The 15,610-nt window shown below is 36.4% G+C and overlaps 4 protein-coding genes across 4 annotated transcripts; all 4 read left to right on the forward strand.

Moving 5' to 3' along the window:
• Positions 1 to 84: 84 nt before the first annotated feature.
• On the forward strand, positions 85 to 5,002 carry LOC125579053 (myosin-11-like). Its single transcript, XM_048742353.1, has 18 exons — positions 85 to 340; positions 475 to 687; positions 1,026 to 1,121; positions 1,462 to 1,514; positions 1,671 to 1,767; positions 1,874 to 1,947; positions 2,063 to 2,174; positions 2,260 to 2,370; positions 2,570 to 2,646; positions 3,034 to 3,100; positions 3,233 to 3,298; positions 3,416 to 3,523; positions 3,608 to 3,738; positions 3,830 to 3,896; positions 3,975 to 4,042; positions 4,127 to 4,220; positions 4,295 to 4,365; positions 4,438 to 5,002. The coding sequence occupies exons 1-18, from the start codon at positions 191 to 193 to the stop codon at positions 4,808 to 4,810; spliced, it is 2,028 nt and encodes a 675-aa protein (XP_048598310.1). The 5' UTR covers positions 85 to 190; the 3' UTR covers positions 4,811 to 5,002.
• Positions 5,003 to 5,154: 152 nt separating this feature from the next.
• LOC125579052 (sulfate transporter 4.1, chloroplastic-like) lies at positions 5,155 to 9,192 on the forward strand. The gene is made up of 15 exons (XM_048742352.1): positions 5,155 to 5,680; positions 5,766 to 5,967; positions 6,058 to 6,226; positions 6,483 to 6,548; positions 6,625 to 6,732; positions 6,834 to 6,941; positions 7,133 to 7,198; positions 7,319 to 7,379; positions 7,514 to 7,641; positions 7,772 to 7,813; positions 7,902 to 8,018; positions 8,127 to 8,178; positions 8,280 to 8,418; positions 8,494 to 8,582; positions 8,691 to 9,192. Exons 1-15 carry the CDS (start codon positions 5,296 to 5,298, stop codon positions 9,044 to 9,046), a joined length of 2,088 nt encoding a protein of 695 aa, XP_048598309.1. The 5' UTR covers positions 5,155 to 5,295; the 3' UTR covers positions 9,047 to 9,192.
• A 148-nt stretch (positions 9,193 to 9,340) lies between these two features.
• Positions 9,341 to 10,835, forward strand: LOC125579055 (nudix hydrolase 16, mitochondrial-like). The gene is made up of 4 exons (XM_048742355.1): positions 9,341 to 9,680; positions 9,918 to 10,035; positions 10,139 to 10,222; positions 10,399 to 10,835. The coding sequence occupies exons 1-4, from the start codon at positions 9,610 to 9,612 to the stop codon at positions 10,654 to 10,656; spliced, it is 531 nt and encodes a 176-aa protein (XP_048598312.1). The 5' UTR covers positions 9,341 to 9,609; the 3' UTR covers positions 10,657 to 10,835.
• Positions 10,836 to 12,646: 1,811 nt separating this feature from the next.
• On the forward strand, positions 12,647 to 14,231 carry LOC106402414 (tetraketide alpha-pyrone reductase 2). Its single transcript, XM_013843140.3, has 4 exons — positions 12,647 to 12,864; positions 12,946 to 13,310; positions 13,422 to 13,774; positions 13,864 to 14,231. The coding sequence occupies exons 1-4, from the start codon at positions 12,759 to 12,761 to the stop codon at positions 14,003 to 14,005; spliced, it is 966 nt and encodes a 321-aa protein (XP_013698594.2). The 5' UTR covers positions 12,647 to 12,758; the 3' UTR covers positions 14,006 to 14,231.
• Positions 14,232 to 15,610: the final 1,379 nt, after the last annotated feature.

Below are 15,610 nucleotides of genomic sequence, written 5' to 3' on the forward strand. Positions count from 1 at the left end.
TTAACTATCCGAGATCCGACCCAAGTGTTTATTGGATACATTAATGGATATCCGAGAGAAAAAGGTTAAAAATAATTAAATATTAGATTACATTGACCGAGCTGGCTTCTCATTTCATTTCGGTGATTTTAGTCTGTGTGAAATTGATTTTGTCTTCAGATTTGTTTCCGTCAGTTAGAGAAGCGAGACCATGTCGTGGCTTCGAACGGCTGTTAACAAGGCGGTGGAGGTTGGTAACCGCAAAAACATCACACGAACCGTCAAGAACTACGCCGACTCCGTCGTTCAGCAGGCTGGCCAAGCCGTCGCTGAAGGAGCCAAATTGTTCCAAGACCGCATTGTAATTTCTCCCACTTTCCTTTTTTTTTTTTCTAATTTGGTTTCCCTTTTGCAATTTAGGTCAAAGTTTTGATTTTGCTATTAAAGAACTTTGCATGAATTAATAATCGAGAGTCTGTGGCTGTTTGTTTGCAGCGTGTTGGGGCGTATAAGAGTGTTAATCAGACGATTCAGAGATTGGAGGAAGCTGCGGTCTCGTTCAGGGGTCATGAAAGAGCGTTGCTTATTACCAGATGGTTATCTGTGCTTAAGGAGATCGATAAAGCTATTGGAGCTTCTTCCGTTAAGGATAAAGATGTGAGTTCTGAGGAACAACTTGCTTCTGATGAGGCTAAGAGACGTGAATGGGTATTATTTTTCTTCCTTTTTTTTCAATTAAAAAGGTTGGAAAATCAACTATTTACCTAAATATTAAGAATACTAGATGATTGTGATCGTTACTGGTGTTGGGTTAAGAATCTTATATGTTCCCCAGCTGTTTTTTTTAAAGAGTAAGAAGGTTATGAAGATGTCATCATCTCATCCTGCATTTTACCTCAATAATATTACTTAAGTAGATATCTTTGGCTAAAGGGTTTGATTAAAACTTAATTTCTTCCTATTAGTATTCTGCTTTTAATTTCATGTGTCGTATTTATGAACTTTTTCCAACACATTTTTTTCAGAAGATGCCTTTCCATGTGTAGGTTTTGTACTACGATCCAGATATAGGAGGCCAGCCACTAAACTTCCGTGATGTTTTTCTACAAAGTCAAGCTCTGGAGGGGATCGTTCTGTCCATGGTATTCTTTCGCAACCCAAAATTGATCCTTTGGTGGCTTACCTGATAAGTGAAAAACAAACAGCCTCCATTCTCTAAAAATTCAAGAGTTTGGAACGTGAAAGGCTTGAGATACATCATTGTTGATTCGATTTCTCAGTGTTAATTCGAGATAATTGAAATGGAAAGACAGTATGTAGCTTAGATGATGATAAAGTAAATAACTAGTCTAACCATATTAGGTAGACTATTATATGTTGTGAGAGCCTGTCATTTATCTTGCTCTCGAAATGTTTTGCATATTGTACTATACCTCTATTTTTGGAGAATTATTAACTCTATGTTTGACTGTTCAATTATAGATTATGGAGCCACCACATGATGAGGAAGTTACTCTACTCCTGGAGATGTTCAGGTGAGTAGGCTGGTATTCCAAATTGCATTGCGAATATTTGGCTTTTAGCAACAAAAAAAAATATTATTTCGTTTTGACAATGACATTGACATAAATAATTCGTTGTTATTTTCATACCTAATGCGTTTTATTTATAGAGCTTAACATTGTATTCAGGCTTTGTCTGAATGGAGGAAAGGAAGTTCATGATGCCATAGTCAGCAGTATGCAGGATCTTGCTACAGTCTTTTCGAGTTACAAAGATGAAGTACTGGTAAGCGCTTGAGCAATACAACTCAGCATTTATGTGAATGTGTGGGCTTTTGGTTCTCCTCCTAACTTGTTTACTCGTCAATGTTGTCTGTATTGCTCTTGTTCAGGTTAAGCAGGACGAATTAATTCAATTTGCTCAAAACGCTATCACAGGGTTGAAGATAAATGCTGAAATGCTGAGGTGATTAATGAAGATATCCATGTGCCTTTTGCTCTCGTTTCTGTCTATGAATGAATAACTGAGTCATATAACTCTGCTCATCTTGCATCACTGTTGATTGAGTTTTTGTTTTCAGAATTGATGCTGAAGCTGCTGATCTTAGAAAAAAACTCGAAAAGATGAACGCCTCTCAGTTTCAACAGGAGAGTGAAGACAAGGAAGGTAAAGCGGCTCCTTTAACAATAGAGGTAAGCGTACAATATCTACAAACCCTCTTTTCTCTCCCTAAGCTTATGTGGGTAGCTCCATGTGATAGACTCTCTCCTTTTGCAGGCTCTTAAAGAAACACTTGCAAAGATTCGTATTTGCTCCAGATTGGAAGCGCTTTTAGTTAAAAAGAGGCAACTAAGCAACGGTGATTCACCAGATATACATGCTCAGAAAGTAAGTTTGTGGGCTTTACAATCATAATCCCTATACAAGTTGATTGCTATTGTTAATTATCATCTTGTTCTACTCGCTGATATGGAGCATTAGGAGTTTCCTGTATTCCATGACAGCATTTACATTTCATGAATTGTGGATGTTAGGGAAAAAGAATGTTTGACCATGGAAGATAATGAATAATTTTTCTTTGAATCAGGTTGACAAGCTCAAGGTGTTATTGGAATCTTTAGCAAATTCGATTTCCAAAGCCGAGAAACGAATATCCGAAAACAGGTGAAGCTTATCATCAACTCCAGTTAGTTTCCTTATACCTGCAGTTAAGACTTACTTTTCTGTTCCATTACGGTATGCCATGTATTTAAGTTTCCCAGACCAGATGAACAAGTTCTCAAGTTTCGTGCACTTTGTGTCACACTTATCATTTTCAGTAAATAATACTGACTTGCTGATCAATTTGCAATTCACTCCTTGCTATTTTCTGCTGAACTTAAGCATACTTATGAAAAACGTTTTCGTTTTATATGCATATCAAATATGAACTATGGGACTATCAAGACAATTATGATTTTCATTAAAGCTTGTCTGGTTGTATTTATATGCCTTAGTCAGTTGAAATAAAAATACCATTAAAATATTAATTGTCCAATTGTCTATTCACAGACTTCAGAAAGAAGAGGCACTCAAAGTTCGCGTGGTGAAAGCAGATGAAACCGGTGAAAAGGAAAAGGTTTTGTTTCTCCCACTTTTATTTGTTTTTTGGTATGCAAGAGGGAAAGAAACACTTATGGTGGCAGCATACTTCGGTATGTTCATCAGCTGACAGTATTGAGATTCTCTCTTATTAATTATTATGTAATAGGAATTGAGTGCGGAGATTGCACAGCTTGAGAAACAAAGAGATGAGTTGGAAGCTGAACTGAAGAAGGTAATTTGAATCTGCTTTGTTTATATAAAACGATTTTGTGAATCAATTTTATTTCATTTGAGCATATATGATTATTGTGGCAAGGAAGGTGTGTCAGTGAATTTCTCTTCCACGTAGGTTAATATAACATTAGCTGCTGCTCAAGCTCGGTTCCGTAATGCAACAGAGGAGAGGGATCAGTTTGGTGAAGCAAACAATCAGATAATCGCTCACCTGAAAACAAAGGTGGCGTTTTCTTTTAGATGAGCAGCTCTCTCTCTCTCTCGTGGTTAACAATTTCCACGTGAAATAATTTGATTATGCATGCAGGAGGACGACCTTTCCAAATCAGTTGTAGCTTGTAAGAAAGAGTCAGAAGTTATCAAGACTTGGATTAATTTTCTCGAGGATACATGGCTTCTTCAATGCTCGTATACCGAAACTAAGGATAAGCAGACTTTGTATTTCTATCAAACTCTCACCTGTTTCTCGCAATATATGTTACTTTTTTAGCCGACCACAATGAATAATAATAGCGGATGCATGTCTTAGGGACGAATTGGAGAAGCACGAGGATTACTTCACGGATGTGGCTTTTAATATACTCACAACGTACAAGGTAAACTCTGTACATTGTGGAAAACTTAGAACTTAATTAATAAATGACAGTGCTAACTCAACACTTCATGTTGTACAGAAGGAAGTGACACCTCTAGTACGCCGTATAGAAAATTATGTGGAAAATCTGAAGAATCTTGGTCCTGGGTAAATGCCTCTTGTTGAAATTGGATTGCTCTTGTTATTGCTCTTAGCAGTAGTGGTGACAGTTTTTGAATGTGGTGGTGACAGGTTAGAGAAGCCACCAAATGCAGATCAGGGGGACTCTCAGGTTTCAAACCCGAGGAAGAGTCTGGAGCAGGAGTATCTAGACTATGAGACTAAGGTGAGATTTGCTGCCTTGTTTTCCTCTCTAATTTTCCCTTTTCACTAATATGGTTTTATCGGGAAAAAAATTAGATCATTGCGACCTTCAGCATTGTGGATAACATGAAAGAACATTTTCAAGTCCTCCAAAGCAAACTGGAAAAGTGAGTGGGAATATTACATTTGAATTATATTATTATTATTATCAAGTTCTGAACTCGTAAAATTATTAACAGGAAGGACGACCGGCGAGTGAAAGAGCTATTTGATGACATGGAGAAACTGAGGCAGGAGTTTGAAGCCATAGCGAGGCCAACGTTAGAGATAGAGACTCCATCTCCTAAAAGCGTTGCGTCATCACCCAAAGCCCCTAAGCCCAGCAGTAGTAGCATGGATGCTCCACTCGAGTCAACAACTACTGTGACACAAAAGCCAGAGGTGAGCGAGACAGCACCAACTACTACTACTACTACTGGTTCGAGTCAAGAGTTTAACCATGAAGCAGAGCTAGCGGAGCTTGAATCTGAATTTGGTAAAGTGGCTCGTGATTACACTGCAGATGAGGTTGATGGATGGGAATTCGACGAACTAGAGAAAGAACTGCAGTAGTAGTTGTAGTAGTACCTCAGCAACTCAGAATAATACTGATCATCACATGCATGCTCTCATACAGTGATTTGTTTTTTTATCTTTTACCTTGGACATAACTCTCAAAAGTTGCTTTTACTGATCTTTATAGTAATTTATGAAAACTGCTTGTTGTATGTCTACTTGGAACAAATGAAAGCGCTTAAACGTGAACTTTTTATACTGGTTAACAAAATCTAGTATTATTCTACATCATTTTACTAATCAGACCCAAAGATATTCTTCTTTTTTAAAGCAAAGACGTGGAGATTAGTCAAGGTTTGATTCTATTTATAAAACAAAAATGTTTATTTTAAGTTCGTTGAAACATAATTGAAAATTGACCACCACTAGTGTATAAGCTTTCCCTTTTTCGAATCAACATGTGATAAACGATGATGATGATTGACACATACATAACATATGTAATTCATCTCACCATCAACGGTTTCTAAACTGCCACAGCCATGTCCTACGCATCTCTCAGCGTCAAGGACCTCAACAGCCTCCTCTCAAGATCCGGTAGCGGCTCCTCCTCTTCCCCCAGGACTCCGGGTCAGACCCGACCCGTAAAAGTAATCCCGCTCCAGCATCCCGACACCTCCGACGAAGCTCGCCCTCCTTCCATCCCTTTCGACGACATCTTCTCCCGATGGACGGCGAAGATCAAGCGCATGAGCCTCCTCGATTGGGTCGATACTCTCTTCCCTTGCTTCCGATGGATTCGAACTTACCGGTGGAACGAGTACTTCAAGCTCGATCTCATGGCCGGCGTCACCGTCGGTATAATGCTCGTCCCCCAGGCGATGTCGTACGCGAAGCTAGCTGGCCTTCCGCCAATCTACGGCCTATGTGCGATTCGTTCTCATAACAAACTAACGATCTTAATCATGTGAGGTTGATTTGATTGTGTGTTTATGATTTTTTATTGATGCAGACTCATCGTTTGTTCCGATATTTGTTTATGCTATATTCGGATCATCGCGTCAGCTTGCGATTGGACCTGTAGCATTGGTGTCGCTTCTTGTTTCCAATGCTTTGGGAGATATAGCTGATTCGTCTGAGGAGTTGCATATTGAGCTTGCGATTTTGTTAGCGCTTTTAGTTGGAATCTTGGAGTGCATCATGGGGCTCTTAAGGTAACGTTTATTATGTATATCCATATAATAAAAATCCTCTGTTTGCTGCTGTTTCATGAGCATCCCTCTTGTTGGTGTGTTTGAATATAGGCTTGGATGGCTTATTCGTTTCATTAGTCACTCGGTTATTTCTGGATTTACAAGTGCTTCGGCCATTGTGATTGGATTATCTCAAGTTAAATATTTCCTTGGGTATAGCATTGCCAGGAGCAGCAAGATTGTGCCGCTAGTTGAGAGCATTATAGCTGGAGCTGATAAGGTGAATCTTCCTTTTTTCAGCTTTGAGCATTTGAGGATAAAAAAAGAGAGATTTTCTATTTGGCTAAGGTCTTTTGATTGGGTTGTTTAGTATATTTGGCTCTCCCTTAATACTCATTTAGCTGAACTGTATTTTGGATCATCATGCTATGATGATTTTGCATGTATTATTGTATGGAAAATCAGTTTAGCTCCGAAAGACTTTTGTTTCTACTTGTTCTTACTTTGTTTAGATGGATCTTTTTCGTCTTTTGTAGTTTCAATGGCCACCTTTCTTGATGGGATCTCTCATTCTAGTAATCCTTCAAGTGATGAAGCATGTGGTATGAGCCTTGTTCTTTATTGTGTTACCAGGGAAACAGTATTTTTATTTTTTAGTATCATTGTGTTTCATGGCAGGGGAAAGCAAAGAAAGAACTTCAGTTCTTACGAGCAGCAGCGCCACTCACAGGGATCGTGCTCGGTACAACCATTGCAAAAGTGTTCCATCCACCTTCCATCTCTCTGGTCAGATCGCTGAAGGGCAAACTATATTTAGTGTAGTTTTTCTTGTTAAGCTTCATAGTGGTTAAGTAAAAGTTGTAATAACAAAATCTAGTATGTTCCAGGTCGGAGAAATACCTCAGGGCCTTCCAACATTTTCTTTCCCAGGAAGTTTTGATCATGCAAAAACACTGCTTCCAACATCAGCTCTCATTACTGGTGTTGCCATCTTGGTGAGATATCAATATCATTAGTACTTTTATGAGTTTATCCCAGTTGGCATATGGATAGAGATAGCTATCTAACTTCCAAAAAATAAAGAAGAAGATAATTTCTTGATTAGACTCGGATGCAATAACGCATGTCAATTGATACTTGTTTTGTTTTTCGATAATGAAGTAGTTCTACTTTTTTTTTAATCCAGGAATCTGTGGGAATTGCCAAAGCACTTGCAGCTAAAAACAGATATGAGCTGGATTCAAATTCAGAGGTATTTTGCTTGACTAAAAAAAATTGAGTAGTATAGTATCCCAATTGTGGTAGACACTCTAACTTCTCTTTTTCGTTTTCTTTTACGGCAAGCTTAACTGTTTCTCCTCTCACTTCACAGTTGTTTGGTCTTGGTGTTGCAAATATATTAGGGTCATTATTTTCTGCATACCCAGCTACAGGTACGTTATGTTGAGATGATTGAAGCCATCAACAATTACGTATATACACTTTTTCCAAATAATTCTTATACGTTTTTCTTGGAGTTAATAACCTTAAGTTGACGAATCTGTGAATGTCCTGAATGCAAAATTAGGATCCTTTTCTAGGTCAGCTGTGAATAACGAAAGTGAAGCTAAGACTGGCCTATCAGGACTCATAACAGGAATCATCATTGGATGTTCTCTACTGTTCTTGACACCTGTGTTCAAATACATACCACAGGTCTGTCTGCATGTGGTGAATATTGTAGTTTACAGTACTTGCTGCTCTTTACGAAACTTTGAAGCGTTGCGAAACTATATTCTGGCTTCTAACTTTGACTCTGTTGCTTATCTCTCTCTCGAATCCACAGTGTGCTTTGGCAGCAATAGTTATCTCTGCTGTTAGTGGCTTGGTAAGTTCAAATAAACCCACCTCCAAGGGCCAAAGATGAATTTGCTTCCTTTTTTTTTAACTTACACTCTCCGGATGTTTAACTATAGGTGGACTATGATGAAGCTATCTTCCTGTGGCGCGTGGATAAGAGGGATTTTACACTTTGGGCCATCACTAGTACCACGACTTTGTTCTTCGGAATAGAGATCGGTGTCCTTGTTGGTGTGAGTATTTAAAGACTCTTAGTATGTTCGGGTTTGGGTTCACGTAACTAATGTGTTTTGAGCAATGGCTTCTAAGGACTCACGCAGTTGTACTACTTTCTATTTTAGGTTGGCTTTTCACTAGCTTTCGTCATCCACGAGTCTGCAAACCCTCATATTGGTAGGAGGAATTTTGTTCAATTGTCTCCCGATCACATGCGTTCTAAGAGTGTCTCTTTTCTAACTTGGTTTCATTTCTTATCATGAATATTCTCCTGGTAGCTGTCTTGGGCCGTCTTCCAGGCACCACAGTGTACAGAAACGTAAAGCAGTATCCCGAGGCTTACACATACAATGGGATAGTGATTGTCCGAATCGATTCTCCTATCTACTTTGCCAACATAAGTTACATCAAGGACAGGTGAAAGTGACATGCTTATATCTTATGGTGTGAATCTATAGAAAGAATAACAAACCGTGTTTTTTCAAAATACAGACTACGAGAATATGAAGTAGCTGTTGACAAATACACAACACGGGGACCAGAGGTGGAGAGAATCTCCTTTGTTATCCTCGAAATGTCTCGTAAGGCCCTATATTTAATTTTATGTTGTCTGAACTATATTCATCAAAATGTTTTGAAGAGGGGAATATAGAATCTCTAAACAAAAATAAATACAAACAAAATGGCAGCTGTAACGCACATAGACTCGAGCGCAGTGGAAGCCTTGAAAGAGTTGTATCAGGAGTACAAAGCAAGGGAGATTCAGCTAGCGATATCAAATCCGAACAAAGACGTGCACATGACAATAGCAAGATCAGGAATGGTGGAGCTGGTTGGAAAAGAATGGTACTTTGTGAGAGTACATGACGCGGTACAGGTGTGTCTTACTTACGTACAGGGCTCTAACTCTGAAGACAAGAAGGAACCAAGTTTCTTGAGGAGGTTCGGAAATAACGGGAGCAGCAACAGCAACAATTCATCATACAGTGATATTCAACCAGGTAACACTCTGTTGAAGGAGGCATTGTTGTCAGGGGAAAAATAAAGCATCATGTAATGTATAGTAGCTTCACTGTGAATAGTGGGTTGCGATTTTGTATGCATCACGATCTTCTTTGTTTATTACTTACCTAGAAAAAGACAAATCCTTTACTGATATAATAAAACAGATATTGTGGAATTGAAAACAAACGGTTTGTTTCTCTATCCTTCACTAGGAAAAAAAAAGAAAAGACTGTTCGGTTTGAAGCGGGTTATTTTATTTTACGAGCGTTATAAACCGGTTCAAACCGGTTATCACGAAGCGGTTAACGATAAACGAGAATAGTAGGAAACTGTTATTGTTGAGTTCTCATCTCATAATACAAATCTTTGATTCATCGAGCAGAAACCCTAGATCTCATCCCATCATCAGAGCCATTGGATCAGATCGAATCTATTCTCGAATTGGAATCTTAGGTGGTGAAGATGGTTGAGGTCGAATCGCATTTGTATTCATCTAGAGCAGGAGGAAGTTTCAGCATTCTCTTAAACTTGTTGTAGCAAACTCGAAATTTTGTTCTGGATCTTAGAATCGAAACAAGTTTTTTCTATCTCTCTCTTTAACTGATGTGTGATTTGATCGCTCGTACGGGTCGGCTTCAGCAACGGTACGAGAATGGCTGCCGTCTCGTTGCCGGGTACTGTATTTGATCCCCCCCCCCCCACTTACTGTGTAGATCTTTGAATTTATCTCTGTGTTTCCTTGATTTTCTGAGTTTTTTATTCCAATAGCATGATTGCTTAACTGAAATGTTTTAGCGATTGGGAGTAATGGTTATAGGAACTTGGTTGCTCTTATAATTGGTTCATATGAGTGCCTATATCTTCTGTCTGATCTTTGGTTCATCACTCATGTTGTTTTGCAAATGGTTCAGGTGCATTCCATTTAGATATAGAATCTCGGAAGAAGTCGGTGATGATTCTGAGTGTGGGAAAGTGGTTGAAGTGTTGATGATCAGTTCTTCTGGTGGACCTGGACTTCTGTTTCCAAAGGTTACAGCAAAGCTTTAGCTTTGTTTCTCTTGCTCAAGAATCATTACTGTTGTTTATCTTCTTTCTTGACTAAGTTTCAGATCCCATTTGATTTGATTTATAGGGAGGGTGGGAGAATGATGAGACTGTCAGGGAGGCTGCAGCTAGAGAAGCTGTCGAAGAAGCTGGAGTTCGCGGGATTTTACTGGTGAGAACGAACCCTTTTATCACAACCTTTTGTATGCCAATGTTCCCACTTCTTTTGAAGTTTTGCAGTGGCCGAGCCAGTTTGGCCCATGAGTATATCACTTGGTGCTGGCTACATATAGGCTTTGTAATTGTTAGTAGGAAGCTGGACTGAACCTGTAGATTTCGAACTTGCAGGATTTGGTGGGAGAATACGAGTTCAAGAGCAAGACTCACCAAGACGAGTTTTGCCCTGAAGGATTGTGTAAAGCTGCAATGTACGCTCTGTATGTGAAGGAAGAGCTGGACTCATGGCCGGAACAGGAGACGAGGAGTCGGACATGGCTCACGATTCCTGAAGCAGTTGAGAATTGTCGGCATGCATGGATGAAATGTGCCTTGGAGGATGGCTTCTGTAAATGGCACCAGGACAAAGGACATGAACTTATCCAATAAGCCACACTTCTCTTTTCTTTTTACCATTCATTTTTCTCAACGTAGGAGTTTTTGTCATCAATTGTTTTGTTTCTAAGGCATTTCATATCACGTGAACAATGTTGGTGAAAGCGATTTGCAACAACAACTGAAATATCTACTGAAATTCATAAAGAAATAGCAAATAAAATATTTACGCATTTGTCCAAATGAATGCTTAGTCTATTGTACCCAAACAGGGAGGTTTTTGTATGTTTTAAAGATGTTAGAACGAGAGAATCGCTTTTTGTACACATCCGACTTAGTTCACAACATACTCTTACTATCTCCATCAACACAGTAAATACTAAATACTAATCTTTCTTCTTTTTTTTTTTTGAAACACAAATACTAATCTTTCTAAGATTACAAATCCGGGAATGAATATGAATAAGTGATGTCTGCGACGTTGGTCTAAAATATTTTGACTTGTGAAAGAAAATAATAACAATTGAATGGGCCTTTATTAAGAGCAAATGAGGGCTTTGTGTCAACATCTATTTGGGTTTCAGTCAACATAATCATGCTTCACTATGGATGCTTTTTTTTGTCACAGTGGATGCTTCTAACCGGTCCTCAGAAAACCGAAAAACCGGATTGAAAATTACAAAAATCCAAACGGTTCTTATATTTATAAATTCGAAAATTGAAACTGAACCGGAACTGAATCGAGAACCAAACATGTACTTGAATATTTTGAATATATATTAAAAATATTAATTATTTTAAATTTTAGTATATATAAATATAACTATAAATAAAAAATACATTAAAAAACTACCGAATATTTTTTTTATTTTTTACGGGTTTAACTCAGATTTTCGGGTTTTTTTTGTTTTTTAGGCTTTAAACCCGAACCAAACCCTATTTATTGATAATACGGTTCCACCTCAGGTTATATAAAAATAAATAAAATCCAACCCGAACTCGACATTTCCCGAACCAAACCAATCCAAAAATGTTTGGTTCCTAAATATCCCAACCCAAAAACCGAATAAACTAAATTGCCCCGAACCGAAAACCTGAATTCCCATGACTACTTCTAACCTTTTTTTAATCATCTGAATGGCTGTGATTTTTATGAATGATTTTACTATTAACATGTCTCAGTGAGATATTTTATTAAATAAATATTTTTTAAGAAAAATAAAAAATAATAAAAATATGTAAATATATTTCAATAATTTGATCAAATTAAAATTGTATAAATATTTAATTTTTATCAATTCAAATATAACACATATTTCTTAATTTTTTAAATTAAAATATTTCTATATATGGTATATAGCTTAATTTAAATGATATTAAAATAAATATATATTTTTAATATAAATATCTTCTAAATGAAACTTTCCACCCATATATTTTGTGATCATTTGCATTTTACTATAACAAAATTTTAAATCATTAATCATTAATTTTATAGGGATTTTACTTAAATTATTAATGTAAAGTTTTTAACAGTTTTAATAATTTATTGTTGTTTTGAAATTTTAAAATATAACATTGTAAGAAAAAAATGTAATTAATTAAATATTTATTATTCAAAATTATTATTTATCATATATAATTTAATTAAATTAGATAATTTCATGTTTTTATTTATAAAAAAATAAGAAAAAATACTTTGTTTTGTAGATTATTAATTAATTTTATGATTAGTTTATAAAAAGTATAATATATATTTTGATAAAACAACATATATCTCTAAAATTTTAAAAAGTCATTTTAGTAATGACATATAACATATAGTAATGCTTCTTAATTAATACATAAGAGATATCAAATCTCATGTGTTTTATGGTTTGTGCTTCTTTTGAATGCTGCTTTCATTGATCATCAAACATACTATTATGAATGCTGCTTTCACTTAGAGACACTTTCTCACATTCTAATTACATTACATATCGTGGACAGAACCACGTGTAAACTATGAACCACCCACTTGATAAAATATCGGCAAGAGAGAAAGAGAGAAAAAAAGCACGATGGTGTGAGTCAACTACTCACCTTGTACTTCCCACAAATCTCACTTTATTAAAACCTTAATCCAAACAAACTCAAATCAGCATAAAGACAGAGAGATGTCAGAGTACCTGGTCACTGGAGGAACTGGTTTCATCGCTTCTTACATCATCAAATCACTCCTCGAACTCGGACACACAGTTCGAACCACTGTCCGAAACCCTCGTAAGATATATCCTTTTATTACTATTATTTATTTATTTCGAATCTTTACCAATAACTTGATTTTGATTTGTGTTTGAGAAGAGGATGAAGAGAAAGTAGGTTTCCTATGGGAACTGAAAGGAGCAAAAGAGAGGCTGAAGATGTTCAAAGCTGATCTAACGGTTGATGGAAGCTTTGACGAAGCAGTAAACGGCGTCGTTGGAGTATTCCACACGGCTTCTCCTGTTCTTGTTCCACAGGATCACAACATTCAAGAAACGTTGGTTGATCCTATCATCAAGGGTACAACCAATGTTATGAACTCCTGTGCTAAGTCCAAAACCATTCTTAAAAGGATCGTTCTTACTTCTTCTTGCTCTTCGATACGGTACCGTTTCGACGCCACCAAAGCCTCTCCCCTCAACGAGTCGCATTGGAGTGACCCTGACTACTGCAAACGCTTCAACGTGAGAAAACATTTATGGATTTTTTTTTTCTGTAACACATTTATTTGTTATCTATATAGAAAGAAAGAACTCTGTTGATGGTATGTGTGTGGTTTTGGATATATGTATTAGCTTTGGTACGCATATGCAAAGACTCTAGGTGAGAAAGAGGCTTGGAGAATAGCTGAAGAGAAAGGGTTAAACTTAGTGGTTGTGAATCCTTCCTTTGTGGTTGGTCCATTGCTTGGACCTAAACCCACAAGTACTCTTCTTTACATCCTCGCCATTGTCAAAGGTCTTTCTGGAGAGTATCCGAATTTAACGGTCGGGTTTGTGCACATAGACGATGTAGTTGCTGCACATGTGTTAGCCATGGAAGAGCCTAAAGCATCAGGGAGAATCGTATGTTCGAGTTCGGTTGCTCATTGGTCTGAGATCATTGAGTTGCTCAGAAACAAGTATCCTAATTACCCACTTGAGAACAAGTAATATCTCACGCTTGCCAAGATTTCGTAGTCGAGATCTCATTTTGGTTGGCTGGTTGGTTGATTGATTCTTTTGTTTTATTTTTCAGGTGCAGTAACAAAGAAGGGGACAATAATCCACATAGTATGGATACAAGGAAGATACATGAGTTGGGATTTGCATCATTCAAATCATTGCCTGAGATGTTTGATGATTGTATCCGCAGTTTTCAGGAGAAGGGTCTGCTCTGATGATATCCCATCTCCATTTATCTTTATTGTCGGTTGCTGGATCGTGATTGTGTAATCGATTGGTTCCAGTATAATAATAAAACTCAATAAGCTGGTTTAATCAATAGCTTGTTCAAATCTTGTTGTATTAAGCGTTAGCAAATGATCTTATGGTGGCTTTCTATTGTACATGAAGGTGGTTTTATAGTCACGTTAGTAATACCAAGGCAACATCTTATTTGAACTAGGACAGACTTTTTTTTGGTAATCAACTAGGACATGTTTTTTAGTCTCATTTAAGTGGAGAGGTTATCCCCATGATCCAAGCGTAGTTCATTGCTAGTAATAGCAATAATGAAAATTTTCATGTCTTAGCTTCCTTAAACGAAACTCCTCCCATTATGAAGGGTTCAAATTAAATCGTACTGAGGCTAATGGGCCGAGAAACACATCTTTCATTTAGCCCAAACTCCAATCCATAGAAACATCAAAGGTTTAAGAACTTCAATAGAAAAGTTTTGTACACTTCCAAGGACAATCTGAGACCCTCAATAGAAAATGCTAATGTTAAAGTTTTACATTATGTGTATGAATGTGAATATATTTTTATAAAAACTAATATAACATCACAGGCTTGGAAGATTATCACAAGATCCTCTACTTCATCACCTCATCTCACCTCACCTCGCATGTGCATCACAAAGCTCTCCTTCTTATGGTGTATCACGTGACTAAAACATGACACGCACGTACGGAGGAAAACAATAATACTGATACAAGAACATGTGTAATCCCAAGTAGTGGAAGAGTTACTAGTATTAGACTATAGAGTATAAAAGTCATCATTTGACTATTCCTCATTCCCAATCAACCTTTGAATTTTTTTATAATTATTAAAATCTAAAATGCCATAGAGCTGTTATAAATACCTTTAATTAATTGAAAAACCTGACAAAACCAACCCCTGACTTGCTGCCACTTCCGTGCAACTCCCCTTTTTAATTCCCCACTCTCTTCTTCACTAGTATTCAACTTTTTCTACTAAAAGAGAAATTAATTTAAATTTAAATTTGTATAAGCAAAAATTTAAATTATTAATCATTAAGTGTGCAGTGTGAGATTTTTAATAGTGTTAGTAATTTAGAGTTGTTTTAAAAAATTTAAATCATTAATCATTTGTATTTTACAATAAGCAAAAATTTAAATCATTAATCATTAAGTTTTCAGTGTGAGATTTTTAATAGTGTTAGTAATTTAGAGTTGTTTTAAAAAATTTACAACATAACATATAAAAAAATCTAAAATTTTATGATGCAGTTAATGTAATTTTTTAATTTATATGATGCCCAAATTGTTATCAAATTTTCTTATTCAAAATAATTAATTATCATATACATTTTAATTTTCATAGATTTTATATAAGAAAATTCTTTTGTTTTCTATATTATTAATTAATTCTATGCTTAGTTTATGAAAAATGTAATATTTGTTTTGATAGAATAACTTATTTCTCTAAATATTTGAAAAGTCATTTTTAATAATGACACATGACATATAGGAGAGTAATGCTTCTTAATTATATGAGATATCAAATCTCATGTGTTTTATGGTCTGTGCTTCTTTTGA

The sequence above is a fragment of the Brassica napus genome, chromosome A10 (genome assembly GCF_020379485.1).
Source record: "Brassica napus cultivar Da-Ae chromosome A10, Da-Ae, whole genome shotgun sequence".
Classification (NCBI taxonomy): Eukaryota; Viridiplantae; Streptophyta; class Magnoliopsida; order Brassicales; family Brassicaceae; genus Brassica; species Brassica napus.